At 37.9% G+C, this 20,972-nt stretch overlaps 2 protein-coding genes across 2 annotated transcripts in view; one reads left to right on the top strand and one right to left on the bottom strand.

The window, feature by feature from the left end:
• Positions 1-8,809, top strand: part of LOC101850589 (cytoplasmic dynein 1 light intermediate chain 2) — a gene marked incomplete in the record, with an annotated part of 22,649 nt that extends 13,840 nt beyond the window's left edge. The window contains 2 exon segments of the mRNA XM_005105767.3: positions 943-1,024; positions 2,313-8,809. Coding sequence (XP_005105824.3) covers positions 943-1,024; positions 2,313-2,428 — 198 coding nt within the window.
• A 7,156-nt stretch (positions 8,810-15,965) lies between these two features.
• Positions 15,966-20,920, bottom strand: LOC101849636 (triple QxxK/R motif-containing protein). Its single transcript, XM_005105763.3, has 3 exons — positions 20,264-20,920; positions 18,086-18,168; positions 15,966-16,146 (listed from the first exon to the last, which is right to left on the bottom strand). Exons 1-3 carry the CDS (start codon positions 20,325-20,327, stop codon positions 16,030-16,032), a joined length of 264 nt encoding a protein of 87 aa, XP_005105820.1. The 5' UTR covers positions 20,328-20,920; the 3' UTR covers positions 15,966-16,029.
• Between the last annotated feature and the right edge of the window lie 52 nt (positions 20,921-20,972).

Here is a 20,972-nt window from a genome sequence, read left to right as displayed (position 1 = left end):
AGCATACAGTGCAAGCAGCTGATTAAGCGCTCAAACACTAACAAACTGACAAGATCTTTCGCTGTCTATAGCCGGGTACCCATTCCCACCTGGGTGAAGTGAGGAAAATTCATGTAAAGTGCCTTTCCCAAGGACACTACGTCGGGTCCCTGACGGGATTCGAACTCATGACCTTATGGTTGCGAGTCTGAGAGCCTAACCACTAGGCCACCAACATGTTTGTTGTGTCTTCTTTGATTAATTGATCTTCAGTGTTTGTGGGTGGTTGGCTGGTGCTCTGGTGTGGTTTGCTTCTTCTTTCGTTTCAAAGATGTATTGTCCTTATCTCCGCTCCTGCTGTTTTGTTTGTTACTTTCTTGCAACACCTCTAATCTTCTGGCGCTCATATGACCTTATGCAGTTGCGAGTGCCGTAAAACTTCTACTAAAACAAACTTCAGTGTTTTCTCTTCATACAAAATGGTTGAGGAACGTAATCGTTATGAGGCGGTTTTAAAGGCTTTTTTCTTTATTTTGAAATACCCGGTAGGTGTTCAACTCCTTAGATGCTGCTGTCGTGTTCCTCAATTTCTTCTGTTTGTGGTCTTGATGGTTGGTGGGTGGGTTTTTTTGTGTCTTTTTTCGTGTTTCAATTATTCTTAAGTTGTTTGCTTCCTGGAAAATATGTGGCTGTTCTGGTGTTGCATTAGCAAAAATGTGGGTGTAGTGATGCTTCCGTTAGGCCGAAGGGCTAGAACTCAGATGGCCGCTGGATCAAAAAAGTAAAGTATGCTCCCTTAATGTATACTGTGACTCAACAATAAATTCCCTGCTGTCCACCACCCTCTATGAAGGCTTCTATATTTATTTGACCTCTATTTTGTATCTCAAATAAGTTAAATGGTGAAGATGTTATCATTCTTTATTTTTGATATGCACTTTATTGTGTGTTTTGGCCTTTCAGGATCCTGCTACAACGGAAGGTATGCTTGCTAACTTCTTCAACAGTCTGCTGAGCAGCAAAGCCCCGGGGACGCCTGTTGGAAGTAAGTCTTTTTCCTTTGCTACCTCTGGAGTTTGCCTGTCAAAGAAATGATGTGTTTTCAAGTATGAAATTGTTTGTGTTTAAGTCCAGGGGGAGAGAGAAGTAAAGAGTTGGGTTGTGACATTCACAGTTTTTTCTCTTTGTTGTGATGGAATAGTCAAGATAAAAAGGTAAACTAAGTAGTTAGTGAGTACAAGATAATGTCGAATTAGTAAGTAGACCCAGTCCTAATAGGGTAGTAAGGCTTCAGACTAACACGAACAAAATGGTGAGTTTGATTGATGACACTGCTGAGTAGCATGTTTTGTCTTAACACATGACACCCTAAGGGCCTGGACGGGAAGTCCATTGGTAGATCCTAAGCAAGGGGAAAGAACCCACCTCCCGTGAATACTAGCCTTTAAAAAACACATTTTAAAAATACTGAACAAATTCCAAAAATCCTGAAAAAATAAAAGTTAAAACGAAAAATGAATGTAGTTTCAGAGAAATATAACTTTATGTAGATCTATGCACAAACTGTTGGAAATGTTCTAACTTTAGTTCAGTCGGGGTGTCCGACCCGTCACTCTCAGCCTTGCGGTCGGGCCCTAGATTTAAATTCTAGATTTTCTACGTCTGATCAATCTGAATAGCCCCAAACTCTTGCTACACTTTCATCAAAATCTGAGCCATCTGATTTTTCATATTCTTGTTTTTGCTCAAATCCATCGTTATTTCCTTTTTTAACTCAATTGTGTCGCTTTTCAACAAGTCGAGACACCTTGGAAGTGTCAGTAATGCGATCGCACTTCCATCAGCTCTAATACTAAAAGTACTGGCCCAAACAATTTCGTTTCAGTATCAAAAGAAAGAAGAAACTTTTTGCAATAACTATGCAAATCAAAATCTTGGCCCTAGAGTCTCGTCAAGGCGAGACTTCGTTTCTAAAGACGCAAGGTGGGCGCGGGTGGTTCCGGGCGAGTCAGGGTGGAGCGCGTAAGGGAATTCCCTGGCGAGTTAGGGTGTAATGTGTTACAGGTGTTTTACTCCGTCATAGTCATTTCACCCAACATCAAGTGAATACTCGATAATTAGCTGAGATACAGCATGTGAATGATAGTGGTGTGCCCCTTAAGGCTACAACACTGTGTGTCCCTCAAGGTGTATGAAATTATGGTTTAGAAAGGATAGGCCAATCATCGGAATTAAAAAAGAAAATCTTTATGAGCCTTCAGGTAGATAATGGATTATGATAAAACTCAACTTTATCCTATTAATGAATTTTTTTTTTCTGTCCTTCCCTCTAGACAAAGCTGCAGTAACCCGAGACGCAGCCGCCGAATTGGAAAGAATGACGAGAGGCAAGAAGAATGCACCGGAGGCTACTGCGTCTCCGTCAACCCCAAAGGGCCCACAATCCTGATGCTTCCACTTAAACTTTGATGAACACGTTGCATTTCATGTCATTTGAGAAATGAACACAATGAGAGACTTAATCGGCGTACCATGCCGGCTTTCCCCCCTGTCCCAGCTCATCACTCTCGCTGCATTGCTTCTTACCAAGTTTACGTTGCTCTTTGTGAACTCTCACCCTTTGATCACTTCAAATTCTCTAAAGAAGTACAGATGCTAGTGTTCTTTAGTGATGCTCCCCCTTCATCACTCTATCAGGTCAGAAGTCTGTGCAACCATGTTACTCTTAGCGGTCATCTACGACTGTACTATCGAAGGGAAGACAGGATACTCTATCAACTTGGACTGGTTTCTTTTTATTAAGGTGTTGTGAGGGGAGGATTCATCTAGGTTCTAAGACTACTCCTTGTTTTCTCAAACAAAAAGCTGCCTCTTCAATGTCGAACTGTGATGGAATAAGTCCACACTTGGGTTATGTGGAATGGCTGAAACTTTTTCTGCATGCTAAATGGGACAAGTGAGTTTGCTGCGGATACTGAATTCTGTCAACTATGATTTTGTTTTCTTTCTCCTTTAGAATGCTTGCGTTACATGCCTTGTCCCCATTCTTGGACCTTACCTGGTCAGTCTTCCCAGTGTACTCCTGCAAAGATTTGTGCAAGAAATACTTTTGTTTTCAGTCTTTATAGGGTAGAAGGGTTGAAGAAGGAGGTGTTGTGTGCTGGCTTTTATCCTTATGTGCCAGCAGCAAAAGCAAGGTAACTGCCTGTCTGATAATCCATAAAGAGATCTGGTCTCCTTCAGGACTGCCCTGAATGTTTTATCTCCCAGCTTGGTCCCACTCTTGGCTTCTTTCCTCCCTCTCCAAAATTGGATTCCCCAGAATTGGTCTTTCACCGCCTCTCATTATCTCAACCATGCAGCCCTGTTTATATACAAATAGGTCTGGGTAAATTATTCCAATGAGGTTCACATTGCACGTGTTGATTCCTCTGTTCATGCATTGTCCAGGTCAGTGCAGTAGCTGTTTTATTCAGTGGTCGTCTCATATCTTCCCCCCTTCCCCCCAGTTTTGTTCTTACATCTATGTCCGTTTTCAGGTGATGTTCCTCTTTCAGAGGTTGAATGAGTGAGTGTGACTCTTTGGCTGTGTTTCGAATTGTACATAGGAATGTCTGCTTAAACTTTCTGAGTGAGAGTCGTAAAGAAGAGTACCTGATATCATGCCAAGTTTTCTTTACAATATATATAGTGCTTGTCTTTTGACCCATACATATTTCTCCCATTACCCCCCAAAGAAGATCAGCAAAATTGAGTCAAAGGTTTTTTCCCTAATATATGGCATTAAAATGACAGTGTCTACATGAAGAACCTGTCTATTTGTGGGGTCAGATCACATAGAAGTGGCCAAAATGTAAAGTCAATACTCATGTACTTCTTTGTTCTTGTTTTAATTTTTCCCCATCTTCTTTGCCTGTGTTGGTTTTTGTTGTTGTTACTGTTTACCTTTTAGTTTTAGTCTGTGACTCATTTTCATATTTTCATTGAAGTAATAAAGCCTGCTCATTTGTAATGGTAGCCCCACCTTTGAGCAGAAAAAAAATTAAACAAAAAACTAAAAAATATTTCATTCTTATGAAAATAGTATACGCTAAAACAAAAGGCCATAATCGCTAACAGTTTTGTACACTTCCCCTTTTAGAACTGCTTTAATTTGGGGTAAATGTTTTTATGAGATTTGCGAGCTGTGCGGATGGCTCATATCTCAGATGTGTTGTTAGTAGGTCAGGAGCAGTTTGTTGGGGTTTTATTTTTCTTCTGATCAGCATAATGTTGTTTCTTTGACGTAGAATGTGTCTGTGGTCTAAAGTACATGAATTGGGTTCTCTTCAATGTGATTCTGGGTATGTAAAGAATGACTATCATGTCTTGAAGTGACATGCTTAAAAATGTTGTAGCGTCTTTTTTGTCTTTAGAGGTCTGTGAATGCCATGTCTTGTTCGAGTTGTATAGTTATATTGGATTTGTTCATCATAAATTGACGTAAAAGACCAGGGTTACTGAAAATTGAAGTGCTTTTCAACATTTTATCATGACATGGTTAGTGGTCGACGTGTACGTTTGTTTCTTGTTCGAATGTTACTTGGTCTGCTGTGTCGTTTCGCCCGTCGCAGTTACCCTTGTTCGTTTTCAGTGAAGTCGACAGCATTCTCTATTGGATTTCATTTGATCTGTGTACATGCACCTTGTTCTGTTTTAAAGATCTTTTCTCAAGCAATTGGGAAGAAACTTGGATTTGCCATATCACACAACTTGCAAAAGAGATTGACAGGAAACAAAGCCTTTGTGTTTTAAGTGTTGTCTTGAATGACTCGAAGTAAATTTCGTCTTTTGTGAGGCACGGGAATACCTTTGCCGGTCTATGTCCCTGATCTGTCTGCTTCATTTTCTTGACATGAAACCCCCCCCCCCCCCCCACCCTGCATTGCAATCTCCTTTTCATCACACAGCCCTCCCCTTCCTTCGCAGGTTCTCTCTCGACCACATTGCCATAAGTAGTTCATGGAAGATCATGAGTGTTGTCATATTGTAAGTGTTAACTTTAAACAATGGTTAGTGCTTGGTTCTTGCTCCCTGTCCGTTGGGACCCCTTCCCAAACTGCTTTTAAGTAATGCATTGTTGGTGTTGCTGTTGTTGTGGTAATGATGTCAAGCATTTTTATGAACCTCTGGGGCTTGGCCCCATAATTTCTTTTTCATTTCCCTGTACCATCGTCTCTCAGCACAGGCAGGGCCTTTGTATGTGTGTGTGTGTATATTTGTATGTTTGTTTAGAAGTGTACGGAAAATGGAAGAGTTCGTATGAAACTTTCACCGTTAATGATTGCTTGCATTACTGTTTGAACTTTTTGGGGAGATATACGTGAGAGACAGAACATGTGTGATACTAGATAATGTTACAATAAATGATTTAAATGTTTTACTTGTAATTGAGCCGTAATTTGCAACATGAAGAAAGAGAGAGTAGCTTGGAAGTATTTTGCCTGAACAAGACTTGGCTATCAAAAGAAATCCAATAGTCTGTCAATGAGTGACGGTGCAAATAAAACATCGTAAACATAACCTGTTATGGTTTTTTTTTTTTAGTTTCCACTTTAATTGTTTCTCAAGATTTGGTTCACAGTTCAATATAGAAAGTTGTGTACATACCAGTTACAGTTTTTGGGGGCTTATTTTTAATCCATGCTAGTATGAATGAACGTGACAAAGGTTGACATACCTACTTTTTTTTTTTGGCTGTAAAAAAGTCATTCTTACAAAGAAAAACCAGGGGAAAGCACTGTTAATGCTGTTTTAATTAGGGCCAGAAACAAGTCTTGTGATAAGTTTGGCATTTGGAGGGTGTAAATATACACTAACTCGCCTGTGAACTTCTCTGTTGCTGCAGTTCTTATTTAGAAATAGAGGGACAAATTGTTATGGTAATGAAAGTGAAAGCGAAAGGAAATGATTGGCATTAGATTTTGACTGTTACTTAACTTATTACTTCAGATATTTTGAGAGTAGCCTAGCGTCAAGTACGAAAGAATATTAGTCTGGTCTGTATGCTGTGTTCTTACTAGGAGGGGTATGGCCCAATTTTTGTTCCCCCTCTTGGACATTTTGATGTTCATGTAAACTACGACATTGTTTATTATTTAAATTTATAATAACGTCATGTTTTAATTGAAAATGGAATATATTCATTTCTTTTCCATGCTTCAACTGATCAAGGAATATTACAAAGTACATACAGTTGTTGGTTTTTTTCCACGAAATTTCAAATTTTTGTGTATTGTACTGTAAATTATTATTAGCAATTAGGCATGAGTGTGGCTTTTCTGTCTGCCTATCTTGTGGAGTGCAGGTTGTTATCGTCTCTGAGCAGTGGCTTCGGAACAATTGTTACTGTGCTTCTTTTTTCCTTTTAAGTTTTGACTCTTCAAATGCTTGCAATAGTTTTATGGGTCAAAAGATATTCAACCAAGGGCAGATGGAATGTATCACAAACGATGTGCTTACTATTAATTAAAATTGTTTTGCTTATAATCATGTAATTTAGTAGGGAGATATTTCGAAAATTCAGTTAAGGGAGTTGCTTTGAAGGCTAGAACCACTATAGTCTGATATTTTAAAAAGTTGTGAAAGGATTCCCATGGTTATTACTTACCTATAAAATACTTCTGTTATGACAGGTCCTAGACATAGGCTGATACTGCCTCTCCTATCACAGCTGACACTGTTTGATGCAGTCCAGACTAGATGATCAGATGGTTCTTTTTTAGTTTATATTACTTTTAAACAAAATAAAGAATAAAGTTCATATTTTTACTGTTTGCAGTCATGATAGGAAATGGAAGTTGGGAAAGGGAATAGACAAGAACCCTTGATTTGACCTGTATTTGTGATATTTGATATGCAATGTGGAAGACAAATGCTGACCCCCCTGAGAAAAACAAACAAACATGTAATAAATTTTTTCAGTTTAAAATGGAAAGCAAGTTCAAGTTTTATTGTCTTAGTGAGAAAAAACACTGCTGTATTCTAAATGTATCATGTTGTAGCCTTGTAACTTTGAACCTTTAACAGTTTATCTTCCTTTTTTTTTATTTCAGTTAAATTTGTGATACAGTTTGTTATGCTTCTATATTATTTTTTTTACGGTCAAACCCCTTTATGCACAATTGGAGGGAGAAATATCTTTTGCTATAGTGTCTTTTGATTGCCTACTAAAGGGGAAAAAATGATACTGTCATGACATCATGTAGACAAAGAGATTGTGTGCTAGGAAGTCCAAGACATCCCATAATTTTGAAATGTTCAAATAAGTTTGGAACTTTCAAAAGCTGGTGACAAGATGCTGAATATCAAAATTCCCTAGAAGGAAAGCTTTCATCATGTACAATCGAGTTCATACTGATTTTGCAAAGAGTTTTGGAATCTTGTTTTCTACCCGTACAGAGTAGTTTGTTTTCTTTGATCGGACCAAAGTTGTTAGTAACCTGATCTGAGAGAATGTTTACCATGTACTTTGACAAGGATGTCTATGATGTCGATGAAGTGAATTATGTCACAGGCACTGACGTTTGTCAGAACAAAACAAAAAAGATGCTGAAGGGGTTTGACTGTATTGATACCCTCTTAAAGAGGGTCCAACTGAAAGTCGAATGTTGTGTTCACAGGAGCTTGGGACCTTCGTGTTTTGCAATGATATATGGTCTCTCAGAAGTATTGCTGCTCTCTGAGTGCCTTTGTCTCTTGACAAGCATTTGCTCTTTCACTATAAATTCTCCCTCTCCAATTGGGATCTGACAGCATTCATGTTTTGAATCCCTTGCATTTTGAAGACTGATAGTAGGCGAAACAACAACAGTTGACCACCATTCAAAATGTCATATATTTGACTTTCATGAATCTTACTGTGCTAATTTTTTTTTAAACCTATTGTTTTGTTCTTGCCCAAATCTTCATGGCTTGCCCTGTTAAAAAACCCTTTTCGTTTTCGTCTCTGCCAAGAGAAAAGGTTCACTGTTATTTTATTTAAAACTCCCGTTTTGTTTAATCAAATACTCTTTGTCACTTTCACATAAGTGGCTTTAATACATAGGAGAACATATAATATTAACTTGTAGATCTGTCTGGTAATATAAATGACAGAATATTCTCAGCTTATAATCATTATATACCTTTTATGGTGGATGGTAGCTTTATGTCATCTAGTCATTCCTTGGTCTCCAGCACCTCTCCTGGCTAGAGCTCGAGTTGCAGCAGAACTTGAGTATTGCAAAAGAGATGAGCGGAGTTCCAATCTAGGTTTACCTTGTAATGCACACAGGATGGCCGCCTTGTTTCTGTTGCTGGCATTATTAGTTCGTAGAGCACATTCTTGAAACATGTCTTTTTTTTTTTTGCTTTCTACTGTCGTAGTGGTTTGTGAAAGGTTCTATTTCCAATGCCCAGGATTGAGCTGTTTCAAGATTTTTGTACTTTATACCAAAGTAGACATGGGTGGGCACTGATAATGGGAAACGTCTCTGGGAGGGGTAATGATTAACGGAGTTTGGTTTCTTGAAAAAAGAGCTGCCAGCTGATTGAAATATGGACTTTGTTCTCTTTTTGTCTCTTTGTTCGAGAAGGAAGATTAAACATGAAAGTAATGAAATAAAAACTATACCTGCTATCATGAGGTGATGACGGATCATTTTCTCCTATTTTGTATTTTTGTAAGCATGGCATATGATTTCGCAAGATTTGGGCAAGCCATGAAGCACAGCCTGGGGGGTAGGGCCGGTCACAGAACTCAGATGGAATGGTCCTCAGCACTTGTGCAATAAAGATTTCTGAAATACCATCTGTTCTTGAGTGTATTTTGTTCAAAATTCCTGTGTTGAATTGCACCAGTATGTTGTAGAACTAACATAGAGTCCCTATAACATTGTAAATTGACATGCTATATTTTGGGCAGTGGGCCTACACTTTTGGTCAAGTGCTGCTTTTTCTTTCATAATCCTTACTATTAGTAACTATCGCCATTTTTCCTCTACTTCTTTTGAACGTTTATCAAACTCTTGTGACCTGCCATTTCCGGGGTACCTTGATAGTGGAAGCAGACCTTGTGCTAGAGAGGTGAACAGAGTAACTCTGATTCCCTGTAAGGACTTCTCTGTTGACATCCACCCTTTGGCGCTCATATGACCGTATGCAGTTGCAAGCGCCATAAAACCTCTATTAAAACAATGGACAGAGTAGATAGTTGAGAGGAGCTCTGGTGTGGTTTGCTCCTTCTTTCCTATCAAACATGGACAATCATATCTCTCCTTTTCTTTGTGCGTTACTCTCTTGTCACACCTCTAAATCTTCAGCACTAAAGAGCTAAATGTGTTGCGAGTGCCGGAAAACTCTTTCTAAAAAACGAAACAAGAGAGACACTCATGTATCAACCAAGACTACTTGCACTCTGATTCCAAATACATGAAGTGTTGCAGCATGGCTTCAACTGTGGCTTTGTGACAAGGGAAAGTAGTGAAACGTCTAACAAAAATTTTAAGGATCTTTGTCTCGTCTTGTACCTCACAAGTTTTGGACCATTTGAAAAGCTATCCCAATTGTTTGTACAGCATACTCAAACCTATAAACGAGTCTCAGAAAGTTCTCTGAAAATGACATCGACAAGGAGATCTAAACTCGTACACACTCGTAGTGTGGGTGGTTGGCGGGTGCTCTGCTGTGGTTTGCTTCTTCTTTCCTATCAAACAGATCTATCGTCCTTATCTCCCCTCCTTCTTTTTTATGTTTGTTACTCTCTTGTAACACATCTATTCTTCTGGCGCTCATATGACCTTATGCAGTTGCGAGCGCCGTAAAACCTCTACTAAAACAAACACTCGTAGTGAAAAATGGTAGTTATATGGCAGTCTTTATTCACATTATGGGTTCATTAATAAGCAACAAGCATGACTGCACTGAACACAATCGCAAAGAATGTAAATAAAATGTCGAACTATTGATCAATGATAATTTGTAAATTTTATGCATAGAAAGTTGCATATATATTTCTTCAACAATTATTCCTTCCCAACATCAGTGAACATCTCAACTGTTGCATCATTGCCATGCCAGTGGTTTCAAATTTCACGGAACTTCAACCAAAGACATATTTGTCACGACACAGTGAAATCAGGCGCTCGCCAATTTTTGAGCATGTGGAGTTATTGGTATCATCTTAATAAAGGTTGTTCATTTGCCCTGCTTTCGATGAAAAAAATATCCATTTATCTTGAACAGAAGTCGAGATATTCGTGATAGAAGGAGGTGGTTTCAGAGGTAAAATTAGCGAGAAAATGGCTGCCAAAGTTTGGTGACTTCCATAGCTTAAGAGTCTTTGAAAACTGCAAATTTACATCTTTTTCGTTTTTAATAAAAGTTTTTAAAATAAAATCCAAACATAAAAGTTTTTGAAAACACATAAAAGGTGTTGAGCCTAAAAACAAAAATTCGAAAAAAAAATTCCAAACAGGCCAAAAAATGCAGATTTCTTGGATTTCATTATTTTTACGAGCGCGTGATATAACCACGATGTCTCACATATATATTTTCTTTTATACAGAATTCAAACAATATCGGTAAGCAAAATTATATTGGTTGGAGGGAACCACTGGTAGGTCCTACTTTTTTTCATTCCTTCTGTCGTTTCTGTCTGTACGTCTTACTTTTTCCCAGCTCTAAATGACCATTGTTGTTCCGATGTGACTCCCTTTACTCAAACAAACAAACAAAGCAAAATTTGATCACAGGGAGCTCAAAATGAAAAATATGTCCAGTGCAGTCCACTTTAAACCGTACACAGTTTATCCAAAAACAACAGTAAACCGAAAGAAAATAATATCCCCATTTTTTTTCTGCAGTTGAGTAACCTCTCTTAAATTAGAACAAAATCCGGGGTTCCCACAAGTTTCAGAGTATACGAACAAATTAAAAGTTACAATTACTAGGGAACATTACAGTTTACAGAGGACAGTTCGAGTGTGAGTGAAGAAAGAGAAGCACATTGGCAAAATAATGGTTATTTAAAGCTGGGAAAAATGTGACAGACAGAAACTACAGAAGGAGAGTCCACACTCTAGGGACAGGAAAAGGTTATGTTCACAGAGTGAATGCTTAATTTTATACAGTTACATGGCATTGAAAAGAAAAATTACTGAGGACTAAAAAAAAACAGGCTCACTCGTAATTGTATTTTTATATTACATCACATTTTTATAATATATATATCTTTTTGTTCTTCACGTCAGCAGTTCACACACACCGACAGGGTCGACCAGAAGTTTCCGTACACACTATTGTTACATCAACTAATGGGAAATGCCAATCCCACATTTTTGGTTTTTAAAATTTAGTAGGCAGTAAGTCAAGGGTTTAAGTAGGCCTACCTTAGTATAGAATCTTGCAGTTTTATTAAAACAAAGTGAGGGTTACAAAATTAAAACTCATCATAAAAAAGCAGAAGACAAAAAATCTTCTACATTAAAATTGTCAAAGGTTCTTAACTTTTTTTGGCCTTTCACTTTCATGAAGTTTTAAAATTCTTAAGACGGGAGAGGAAAGCAGAATAAATTAACCACAAATGTATAACAACATAATCTTTTGAAGTGCAACTAAAAGGAGGAATTTGTTAAAAATAGTGATTATAATTAGAAAGCACCATGATCTGACAAAATATGTAGAAATGCTCTGCTGAGAAGTGTTGTAGGCCCAACACTTGTACAACATGCCTGACCAAAAAACTGCATTAATCATAATCAATGTAATCACCAATTTTACGTTCAAACCCTACAAAATTCCAGAAATCACAGCCACTCTATTGAGCGCCATTACTAATCTAGACACTGTCTGGACTAACAATTCAATACGCAGTTGATTCAGGTCGGAGCATATTTGTCCTGAAAACTTTTACATATTATGCGTAGTGCACAAAACTTTAATGAAGGAAGCATACTTTAGAATGTCCACCTCGGAGAATTAAAACAGAACACAAAAGTACAGTGTATACACACTACTTTTGGCCATTCCAATTCTCATGTTCACGTTCAGATAAAAATGTATAAATTAATAAAGCAAAGATTTGCCGCTTTTTCATTTCATAGTCATCCTATGGAAACAAATACAGTAGTTGAGTAGTCTCTTCTTGAACACAAGTCAAACAAAGGCACACTCCGCTCAAATGCACTCTTTCCTTGTAGGAAGGACTTTTTTGCTATACAATTTAAACGTATAAGTACAAACGCACGGTCACTTCCTCTAAACGCTTGCTTCGATCCGCAAAACACATCAACAGATAAAGCTTGACAAAGGGGAACTTTCACTAAAACCTACACAGATTGCATAAGACACGACCGGATATTTGGCAACTCTGCCCCTCACACAGAAAAAAGAGTGATTTGAATTTGAAGGATGTAAAGTGTTTTCACACCCAACTGCCCATGAACACATAGGTCTAGGATGGGGCACAAAATACATTTGGAGGGTGACTGTATTTTTATAGGCCACTCGAAATGTTTCTTTGAGAGATGGTTTCTCTTGTACTTGGGTGACTGCTATACTATGAATATATGACGCATAACACGCATGAATGCTGTAGAACACGAGACAGACCTATAGGATCAAAGATCAATCAAGTAATCAACTGCGTTTGAAGAATGTTGTTCAAAGGATCACTAAAGAAAAGTCTCAGAATGTCTGATGTCATAATAATAATAATAATAATAAATAGCATTTGTATAGTGCATATCCCCACTCAACAGCAGGCTCTATGCGCTTCACACTATATTATTACCCCAGCAGACCATAGAACACTCCGAAACATTCTCAGCTTCCCGGGAAGCATACAGTGCAAGCAGCTGATTAAGCGCTCAAACACTAACAAACTGACAAGATCTTTCGCTGTCTATAGCCGGGTACCCATTCCCACCTGGGTGAAGTGAGGAAAATTCATGTAAAGTGCCTTTCCCAAGGACACAACGTCGGGCCCCTGACGGGAATCGAGCCCACGACCTTACGGTTGCGAGTCCGAGGGCCTAACCACTAGGCCACCGACGCCACAATACATGCATTTACCGCTTAGGAGCCTTCCTGAGCACCGAGTATTGAAGTGAAGACTGCTGTAGTGAGACATTCACACTGGATCATAATAAACATGATGTATATATCACAATAAAAAGAAATATAACTGAAAACGAAAACACAAATCATATTAAAGTCACATGACAATGTCAACTTAAGATTCATCACAAATAAAAACAATACTGGTGCTAAAGCACAAACAAAAAATACAGTCACTCTTAAAGCTGTCCCCGGCGTTTTATGCAAGAAAAATTCTGAAATTATGTAAAGTGAGCCAAAAACTGTGAAATTATGCCACTCTGTTAATTTTAACAAAGAATGTTAAAGGAAAATAGGCAGAAATTATGTAAAAATATGATCAAATTTTGCTAAATTATGCGGGGTGCATAAAACCACGGGGACAGGTAGAGCAAGTCAAAGTAGGAACATTTGGTCAATTTGTTTTCCTCTCAATTCTTTAAAAGCCAAAAATCTTGATACCTTGGTATTATACTTTAAGGAAAACAAGCTGATACAATGAAAATTAGTCTTCTAAATGTTATCAAATCTTTCGATCTTTTGGCATCATTTAAGCTGTACACTATTTTCACTCACTTCTATAACATGAAATATTATGATAAAATATGTTAGCTTGAGGAGAACCACAACGTAAGCATGTCCTGACTAAGTAAGACGGGAGCTTTTCAAGCTGCATAAAAAAATACAGTCGACTACAGATGAGAGTTAAATTTGAAAAAATCAACTGATCCTTAAACTTCAACTTGACCTCCGCGACCACAAAATCAAGGGGACGTAACAAAATCTCAACATGACCATTTGACTTTAACAAATGTAAAGAAAAAGGGTTGCAGGGACTTAAGAAAAAGATCTACTTAAACGAAAATCAGCTCTAGTGATTTGAACACAAGTGGAGTCAACAGTACATGGTGAATGTCGACATCATGTCCATGAACAGACTGGCCATACAAAAGACCCCCAAATTGTTCAAATAGTCCTAAATTTGACGAAATACGCATAAAAATGGCATCCAGTCACCACCAGAAAAAGTGCAATGAATAATGAAAAAAACACCTAAAAACTGACCATCAACCACAAGTATAATACTCTTCATATTTCACACACATCCAGTTTATTTCTGGGTGAGAATGTAGGCCTACCAGAGACAGCAGTTTTAACGAGGAAGTACGAAAAGCAACACACAATGATACACAATTTATTTAATTAAATTAATGCAATATGACAGAGGGACTCATTTTTCTCCTCGGATGTCAACTCCTTTATCAGTTCCACAATCACTGACATTGATCAAAATATCTTGAAGCACACGCACTGACATTCAAAAGACATTTACTTGATTTACTCATTTAAACCTACCTGGAAATTTTAAAGACTATTCTCAACTTTTTAAGAAATAGACCCTAATCGATTTCAATACTCCTTTGTCTTTCATTTTTCATCCACGACAAAAAGATCCCTGGAAGCATTTTGAAAGTTGGCCAAAGCTATATTTTCCAGCAATAAAACTCCATCAAAATTAGAGACTCTAATACACACAAGTGAGACAATTATAGTGAAGTCAAAAATGCATGGCGCAACCTACTGTCAAATATCTCCTTGACTATCTATCGAACATAGATTCTCCAGCTTTGGCACAGTGACTTGTATCAATTTGTCTTAACAGATCAATATTTTTGTAAAGACCTGTTAGCTCTATTCTAGAAAATTCCTCAATAAATATTAATTTTAAAATCCTAGTGGGTGGTTTCTATTGATTTTAAAAGGTTTACAGCTGGGACAATATCGCTTTTAAAAGCAAGTCTGTCATTTTTTTCTAATCGTGAGATTTTCTTTATTGAACGCATGTTTTGAGAACTTTTAGTGCAAAAAAGTGTCCACTATAACATTAATTTCTTGTAACTAGTTTTGCCACTAAAAAGTATCATTGGTGAGCTATGACATAACCCATATATGCGTATACAAAATGTATGTGAGAAGCGGGAAGTGCTGTGAACAATTCCATTGTCCATGCGAAGGAGATTTGTAATATTTTATACAAATCTATGAAGAAAAGTTTTTTAATCGAGCCTCATTTGTTGTGGACAAATGTGATTAAATTAAGACAAATTGATAAAAACTGATACGTGCAAAGTACGGGTGACATTAATTCACCAATTAAAGAGATATTTGAGGATAAGTTGCACTACATATTTTTTACTGCGCTATAATTATGAAAATAGTAGAATTAGAATAAATATTGCACTTCATAAACATTGGGGGGGAAAAAAGGGGGGGGGGGGGGGGTTCTTGATATATTTGCCCAAACAAGAAATTTGTTTTGAGGCATCAGATTACAGAAGATATGATGGTTGGAGGTCAAAACAATTACATGATATGCATTTAGCATTATTAATTTTCAAATGGCTAAGCATATCAATGGGAAAACTTCCTTAAAATGCACCCCCCAAAATAAAAGTTGCTGATAGGGGACCAAAAGAGAAATTCCACCTAAAAAAAAGCTCTTTTACCTGCTGAAATACAAGCCAGTTATCTGACTCTTTTTTAAAGGAAGAATATATATAACAATATGTCCTGACATTCAGTGGCAAACCATTATAGTGAGAGATAGAGCCCTTTAAACAAAATCTAGTTTCCCAGTTCTGAAGGGGAAGATTTTAAAAAGATGTTATGACATTCAAAGAAATGAATCACGATCGACGATCATACAAGGCATTTGTGAAAAAGATTACAGACTTTCCACACACTCCATGCTGCCTTGCACAATGGATACAGGATACTTCCAATGAACAGATGCAGTCCGGTGAAAAATCTCATCCAAAATGCAATGAACATTTCAACATAAGTCACTGAGGCCAAAAAAAGTTGTACTATTTTCGTGTCTGTCAATCCCATCTTATAAAATTTCCTTTCTTGTCTTCCAATGTCATTTCATCACTATACAGGTCTTTCTTCTTTAACTTCATCTAGTGATGCAGCACCCAGGTACCAGAATAGCAGAACGTACAACGAGGACAGCACAGCAATAGCAACACCCAACATCAGGACGATTTGCTGTAGGAAGGGGGAAAAAAATCAAACCTTTTAAGCATTGAAAGATATCTGACATATGAAACTTGAAGAAGAAACACACAGGTGAAATTTTCAAAAGGAGAAGAAGTGAAAAATTGTCAATGATATTTGTTTATATGTTAAATTGCACATTGATATTAATATATGTTAGGCAGCGCCGCCGCAGTGCTGTGAAATCAGGCGCTTATCAAAATTATAATGAAAGTGAAGAAGTCTGTATTTTTATGGACGGGCAATTTTTTTCAATTTTTTTTGGGGGGAGGCTCAACAATATTAATGTCCATTTATAAACACATTTCTGTGTGGATTTTACTGAAAAATGTTGATCAAAGGCACAAAACATGTAATTTAGCATTTTCCAAGGACTCTGAAGCTATGTTAGTCATCACATTTTGTCAGCCATTTTCTTGCTTATTTTACTTCTGAAACCAAACAACACCATTTCCTTCAATTGCAATTACATCGACTCCTGTTCAAGAGAGATGAGTAATTTTTTCAATGAAAGCAAGACAAATGAACAAGCTTTATGATGACACCAATAACCCTAAATGCCCCAAAATTGACGAACACATGATTCCACCACCTTGCGACACATATACAACTTATATAATATTAATATGTTCAGATTACCAATATTGTTGAAGAGCCCTTGATCTTGAAGTAAACTCACTATGACCCTCTTATAACGCAACTCAGAGCTACTTCAGGTCTTCATGTGTGATGACTTACTGTCCTCGTTTTTCAAAATTTCCTAGGCTACAATTTTAAAGTACAGTGGAATCCACTTATAACGAGTCCTAAAATAACGAGAAGACTGTTATAAAGACACTTTTCTAAAACCCCGTTTTTTCCCTTCTTTATCTTTGCAAATAAAATACTGCTATAACGCAAGTAGACAAACATGCGAGTCGGTTATAGCGGAATATTGCTGCTGCTGTGCACAGCGCATAGGCCATTTATTCGTGTAAAACCTCGCCAGTTGAGAAACTTGTTGGTTATCTAGCAGAACAAAGAGTGGGAGAGCCCACATGTGCCAACAATGAAGGCCTGATTGAATGAGTGGGGAGAGTGTGGCATGCACAGACAAGCAGAACGCATCGTGTTATAGGCCAGCCTAGTCTAGGTTATCTAGGCCTACCATGCCTCTCACTTCTCCAATGCGGGGATGGAGAGGTCATTGCTGTACTGTGATGGACGGAGCGAATGTGTGACGTAGGCGGGGTGTGGTATGTTCCCATTGTGCACAAGCAGACGGAACGCACCACAGGGTGTGGTGGGGTGGGTGACAACACAGCAGGCGAGTTAGCCTAGAGAACTTTCTTTCTGATCGCCTACGCCGAGCTGTCAACATCGCTAGCGCTAGAGAAAGAAACCTGATTCGACTTTTGATCAAGTAAGACTTAAAGGCCATGTTGAACCAAATCATCATCAGGGGAGATTACAAAAAGAAATAAACCGAAAACTAGACTCATAGATTAGGCCTACTTTACTATTTCCCTTGAATTTATTACTGGATCCCTTATAACGAGAATCCCGCTATAACGAACATTTGGCACCGGTCCCCTCCCTCTCGTTATAACAGGATTCCACTGTAGTAATCTGTAAAATGACAAGTTCTATCAGGGACGTGCCCCTAAGGCTAAGAAATTACCAAAGCACACTGCATTAAATGAAATTTCCCAATCATAACTGTCACCACCTTCAAAACAGAAATATAATTATTTTTAAAAAAATCAAATTTCAACTTGTTCTTTTCTTTTCTTAAAAATGTGGAAGTACTGGCACTTTGCTGAGAGCTGTGTGGGAGACCAAAACTTCAAATTCCCAAGAGTGTTATACAAAGTTTGCAGCAGAATAATTTACAGATTACACCACTCCAAAATTGATGAACTATATGAAGACAAATTTGTATTTTGCTCACCTGTGCAGTAGATTGACTGTCTTGTTCAGACCGGTTCTTCATCAGTTTGACATCTTTCCGTGATTTTTTCCAGTCTTGTTTACCTGAAACAACAGAAACAGGGGTTACAAAATATGCACAAAAGACTAATAAAACTCTGACAGAAAAATAAAGAAAAGTATTTATATTCTTGTCAACCATACCTTTTTCCTTGAACTTAAGAACTTGTGTGTTTACCTCTGCTAGGCAGTAATAGCTTAAGAGAATCTCTTCCTATGCTGGTAGGGCCTACATGATATTACCGGGTGCTAATAGTTATATTATCTGTTTCTTTCTTTTCAAATCTTTTCTAGGGTTGCTTTTTTCAACATCAGCCAATCCCTTTTTGTTCAGATCGTATCATTTTACAACTCTCTCAAGGTCAGTTTATCAATCTGATAATTATAAGTAGACTGAATCTACAATCAGCTGAAGCAAACTACGATGGGGTTCAAATAGTGGCGTTGAGGTTTGGCTACCGAACTCGTATTCGTGAGGTAGCAGGTTTGGGGGTTCGAGCCGCGGGCCCGACGTAGTGTCCTTGGGAAAGGCACTTTACACGAGTTATCCTCACTTCACCTAGGTGGGAATGGGTACCTAGCCAGAGATCTTGTCAGTATGTTAGTGCTTTAGCTTGCACTGTATGCTTCCCAGGAAGTTGAGGTTGTTTCAGAATGTTCTAAGGTCTGCTGGGGTATTAGTATAGATTGCGAAGCGTATAGAGCTTGCTGTTGAGGGGGGATTTGCGCTATACAAATGCTACCTATTATTATTCACACATGTAAGTCTTAGGTCTGGTTATGAAGGAATCATGAAAAGTAATGAAATTTCGCCAGCCTTTAGACAATTTCTTTGGAACACACCATGCAAGTTTTCAGGAAAATCTGACAATAATAAGGCACTAGTCAGCATGTTCAATGAAACCATTACAGTCACCCAAACACTAGTTAGTGGGATACCTTCTCTCAAAGACACATTTCGAGTGACCAGTCAAACGTCATAGTTTCAGTCATCCCCCGAACATAAATCTCTTGTCCAGTCCCATGTGTCCATAAGGTGAGAACAGAACAAGCTGTCCATAACTTTCATTGTGCAGAGTGGCCTTCACAGGTATCCAGTTGTCTAGACTTGTCTTTGTTATCTATCATGATGCACACTGTCTAGGTTGTGGGAATATTTCCCTTTGTCTAGCTCTATCGGTGTATTTAGTGGATTGAAGCATAATGTGTTTAAGAGAAGTAACCATGCCTTTGTTTCTATAAATTCGCAAAATCCCATCATATGATGAAAGTGTGCATTTGAGTGGAGCATACCTTTATGAAGTGCATTTAGGCAGAGTTTACTGTTAAATTTAATGCATAGTTCCTTCAGTCAACATTTTGTTCAGTCAGGGTTTCCATAAAAGTTAGAACAGTGGTCCTGAGTGGTGTCCGCCTCACCGCAATAACCCTCTTGGGGAAAAAACAGTGTTAGGTGGAGGTTAATTGATGCTAACTGAATTTTCAGAGGGGTGGGGAGGAGGTGATCCCATCTCATACAAACACATGTTTATAAATGCACAAGTACTAACCACCACTTGCGGGGACGTTCTTATGTTTAAAAGTAACAATATTTAAGCAACATCACCTTCCAATTTCATGTGAGTCAATGTTCGGTCGCAAGGTAATAATGTTATACACAGTGTCCAAGACTTTTCCCCCGAAGACTTCAAGAAAGGTGGCTCATGGTGAGAGAGTGTAAATGGAGCTTCTGTACTCAGTGTACCTGTATTTTTGGCCAGCGTAGGTGTTGCGGGTAGATTATAAAAAGACAGGGGGAAATGCAAGTCACACTGACATTTTTGGCCATTATATATTTTAGTTCACACTGTTTGTGAATCATCAAAATAGTTTTTGTCAGACAATTTGACAAAAAAGATTGCTGTTACAGGAAAAATCCGCTGTTAAATTTTTAAAAAAGGGATTAATAAAATGTAGGAGAAAATTCTGTTACAACACACAAACAAGCTTCGGTTGCTCTTCTCATTGTAATTAGACACACCCACATATATAGCTCCATAGCAGAATATATATATCTATATGTTTAAAATTTTAATTTGCTCTGCCACCCAATATTATGCAATTGCTTAATTTTGATTTATCGATCACTACTTCAACTCACCAATTTGTTTTCTATATTGGTCAACAGGAGCACAGTGTTGTGCTGATGAATCCCGCTTTCCCATGGTAAAGCTCGGCTTTCGACTTTGCTGTCAAATTGGGTAATTGGGTTTGAAAAATCAGAAGGTTTTAAGTCTTTTCTAGAGAAGTTGTTGTGTTTTCCTGATCTCTCCTTCTCGGCCAGTCTCTGCTGTTACTTTTTTCTAAGTCGGTGCTGTCCGTTGTATAGATTATATCCAGATCAGATCTACTGCTAGAGTCTACTACTTCAACTGTTAACACTAGACCTTTAGAGGTATAGATCTAGACGTAGATAGATGTAGATCTAGACTGTAGAAATAGAAATATAAGAAATCTAGATTGTAGTCTAAGTCTAGGTCTAGATTTTAAGTGTAGTAGTCACTTGCAAGTTTCATTGCATCCGTTACGTGGTCACTGGGTCTGTTTTGAGAAAATTAAAATTGTGTGTACATCATCATCATGAAAATTGTTTCACATTCTTAAACTGTGCCTGAATAGCATAATATTTTGATTCAATTGCAGGGTCCACTTCTCTTGTCAATGTACTGTTGCTTCTCTACAGCACACGTTATTTTGGTTGGACCGTGACAGCGGCTTTGACGTGTTGTGTTGTCAAACAGAAACAAAAGGTGAAAGGGCAATGTGAAAACAAAAAAGCCGGATTCGACGCAGTTTCAAATCGATCTAGA

This window comes from Aplysia californica, unplaced genomic scaffold (assembly GCF_000002075.1).
Source record: "Aplysia californica isolate F4 #8 unplaced genomic scaffold, AplCal3.0 scaffold00490, whole genome shotgun sequence".
Taxonomy (NCBI): domain Eukaryota; kingdom Metazoa; phylum Mollusca; class Gastropoda; order Aplysiida; family Aplysiidae; genus Aplysia; species Aplysia californica.
This window is presented reverse-complemented; position numbering and strand designations above follow the sequence as displayed.

What these genes read in the sequence shown, in the direction of transcription:
- LOC101849636 (XM_005105763.3), bottom strand. Translation starts at nt 20,327, where the DNA reads ATGGGAAAGCGGGATTCATCAGCACAACACTGTGCTCCTGTTGACCAA. An exon ending in CCAATATAGAAAACAAATTG is followed by an intron (nt 18,169 to 20,263) that starts GTGAGTTGAAGT and finishes CTGTTGTTTCAG; the next exon opens with GTAAACAAGACTGGAAAAAA. An exon ending in ACAGTCAATCTACTGCACAG is followed by an intron (nt 16,147 to 18,085) that starts GTGAGCAAAATA and finishes CCCTTCCTACAG; the next exon opens with CAAATCGTCCTGATGTTGGG.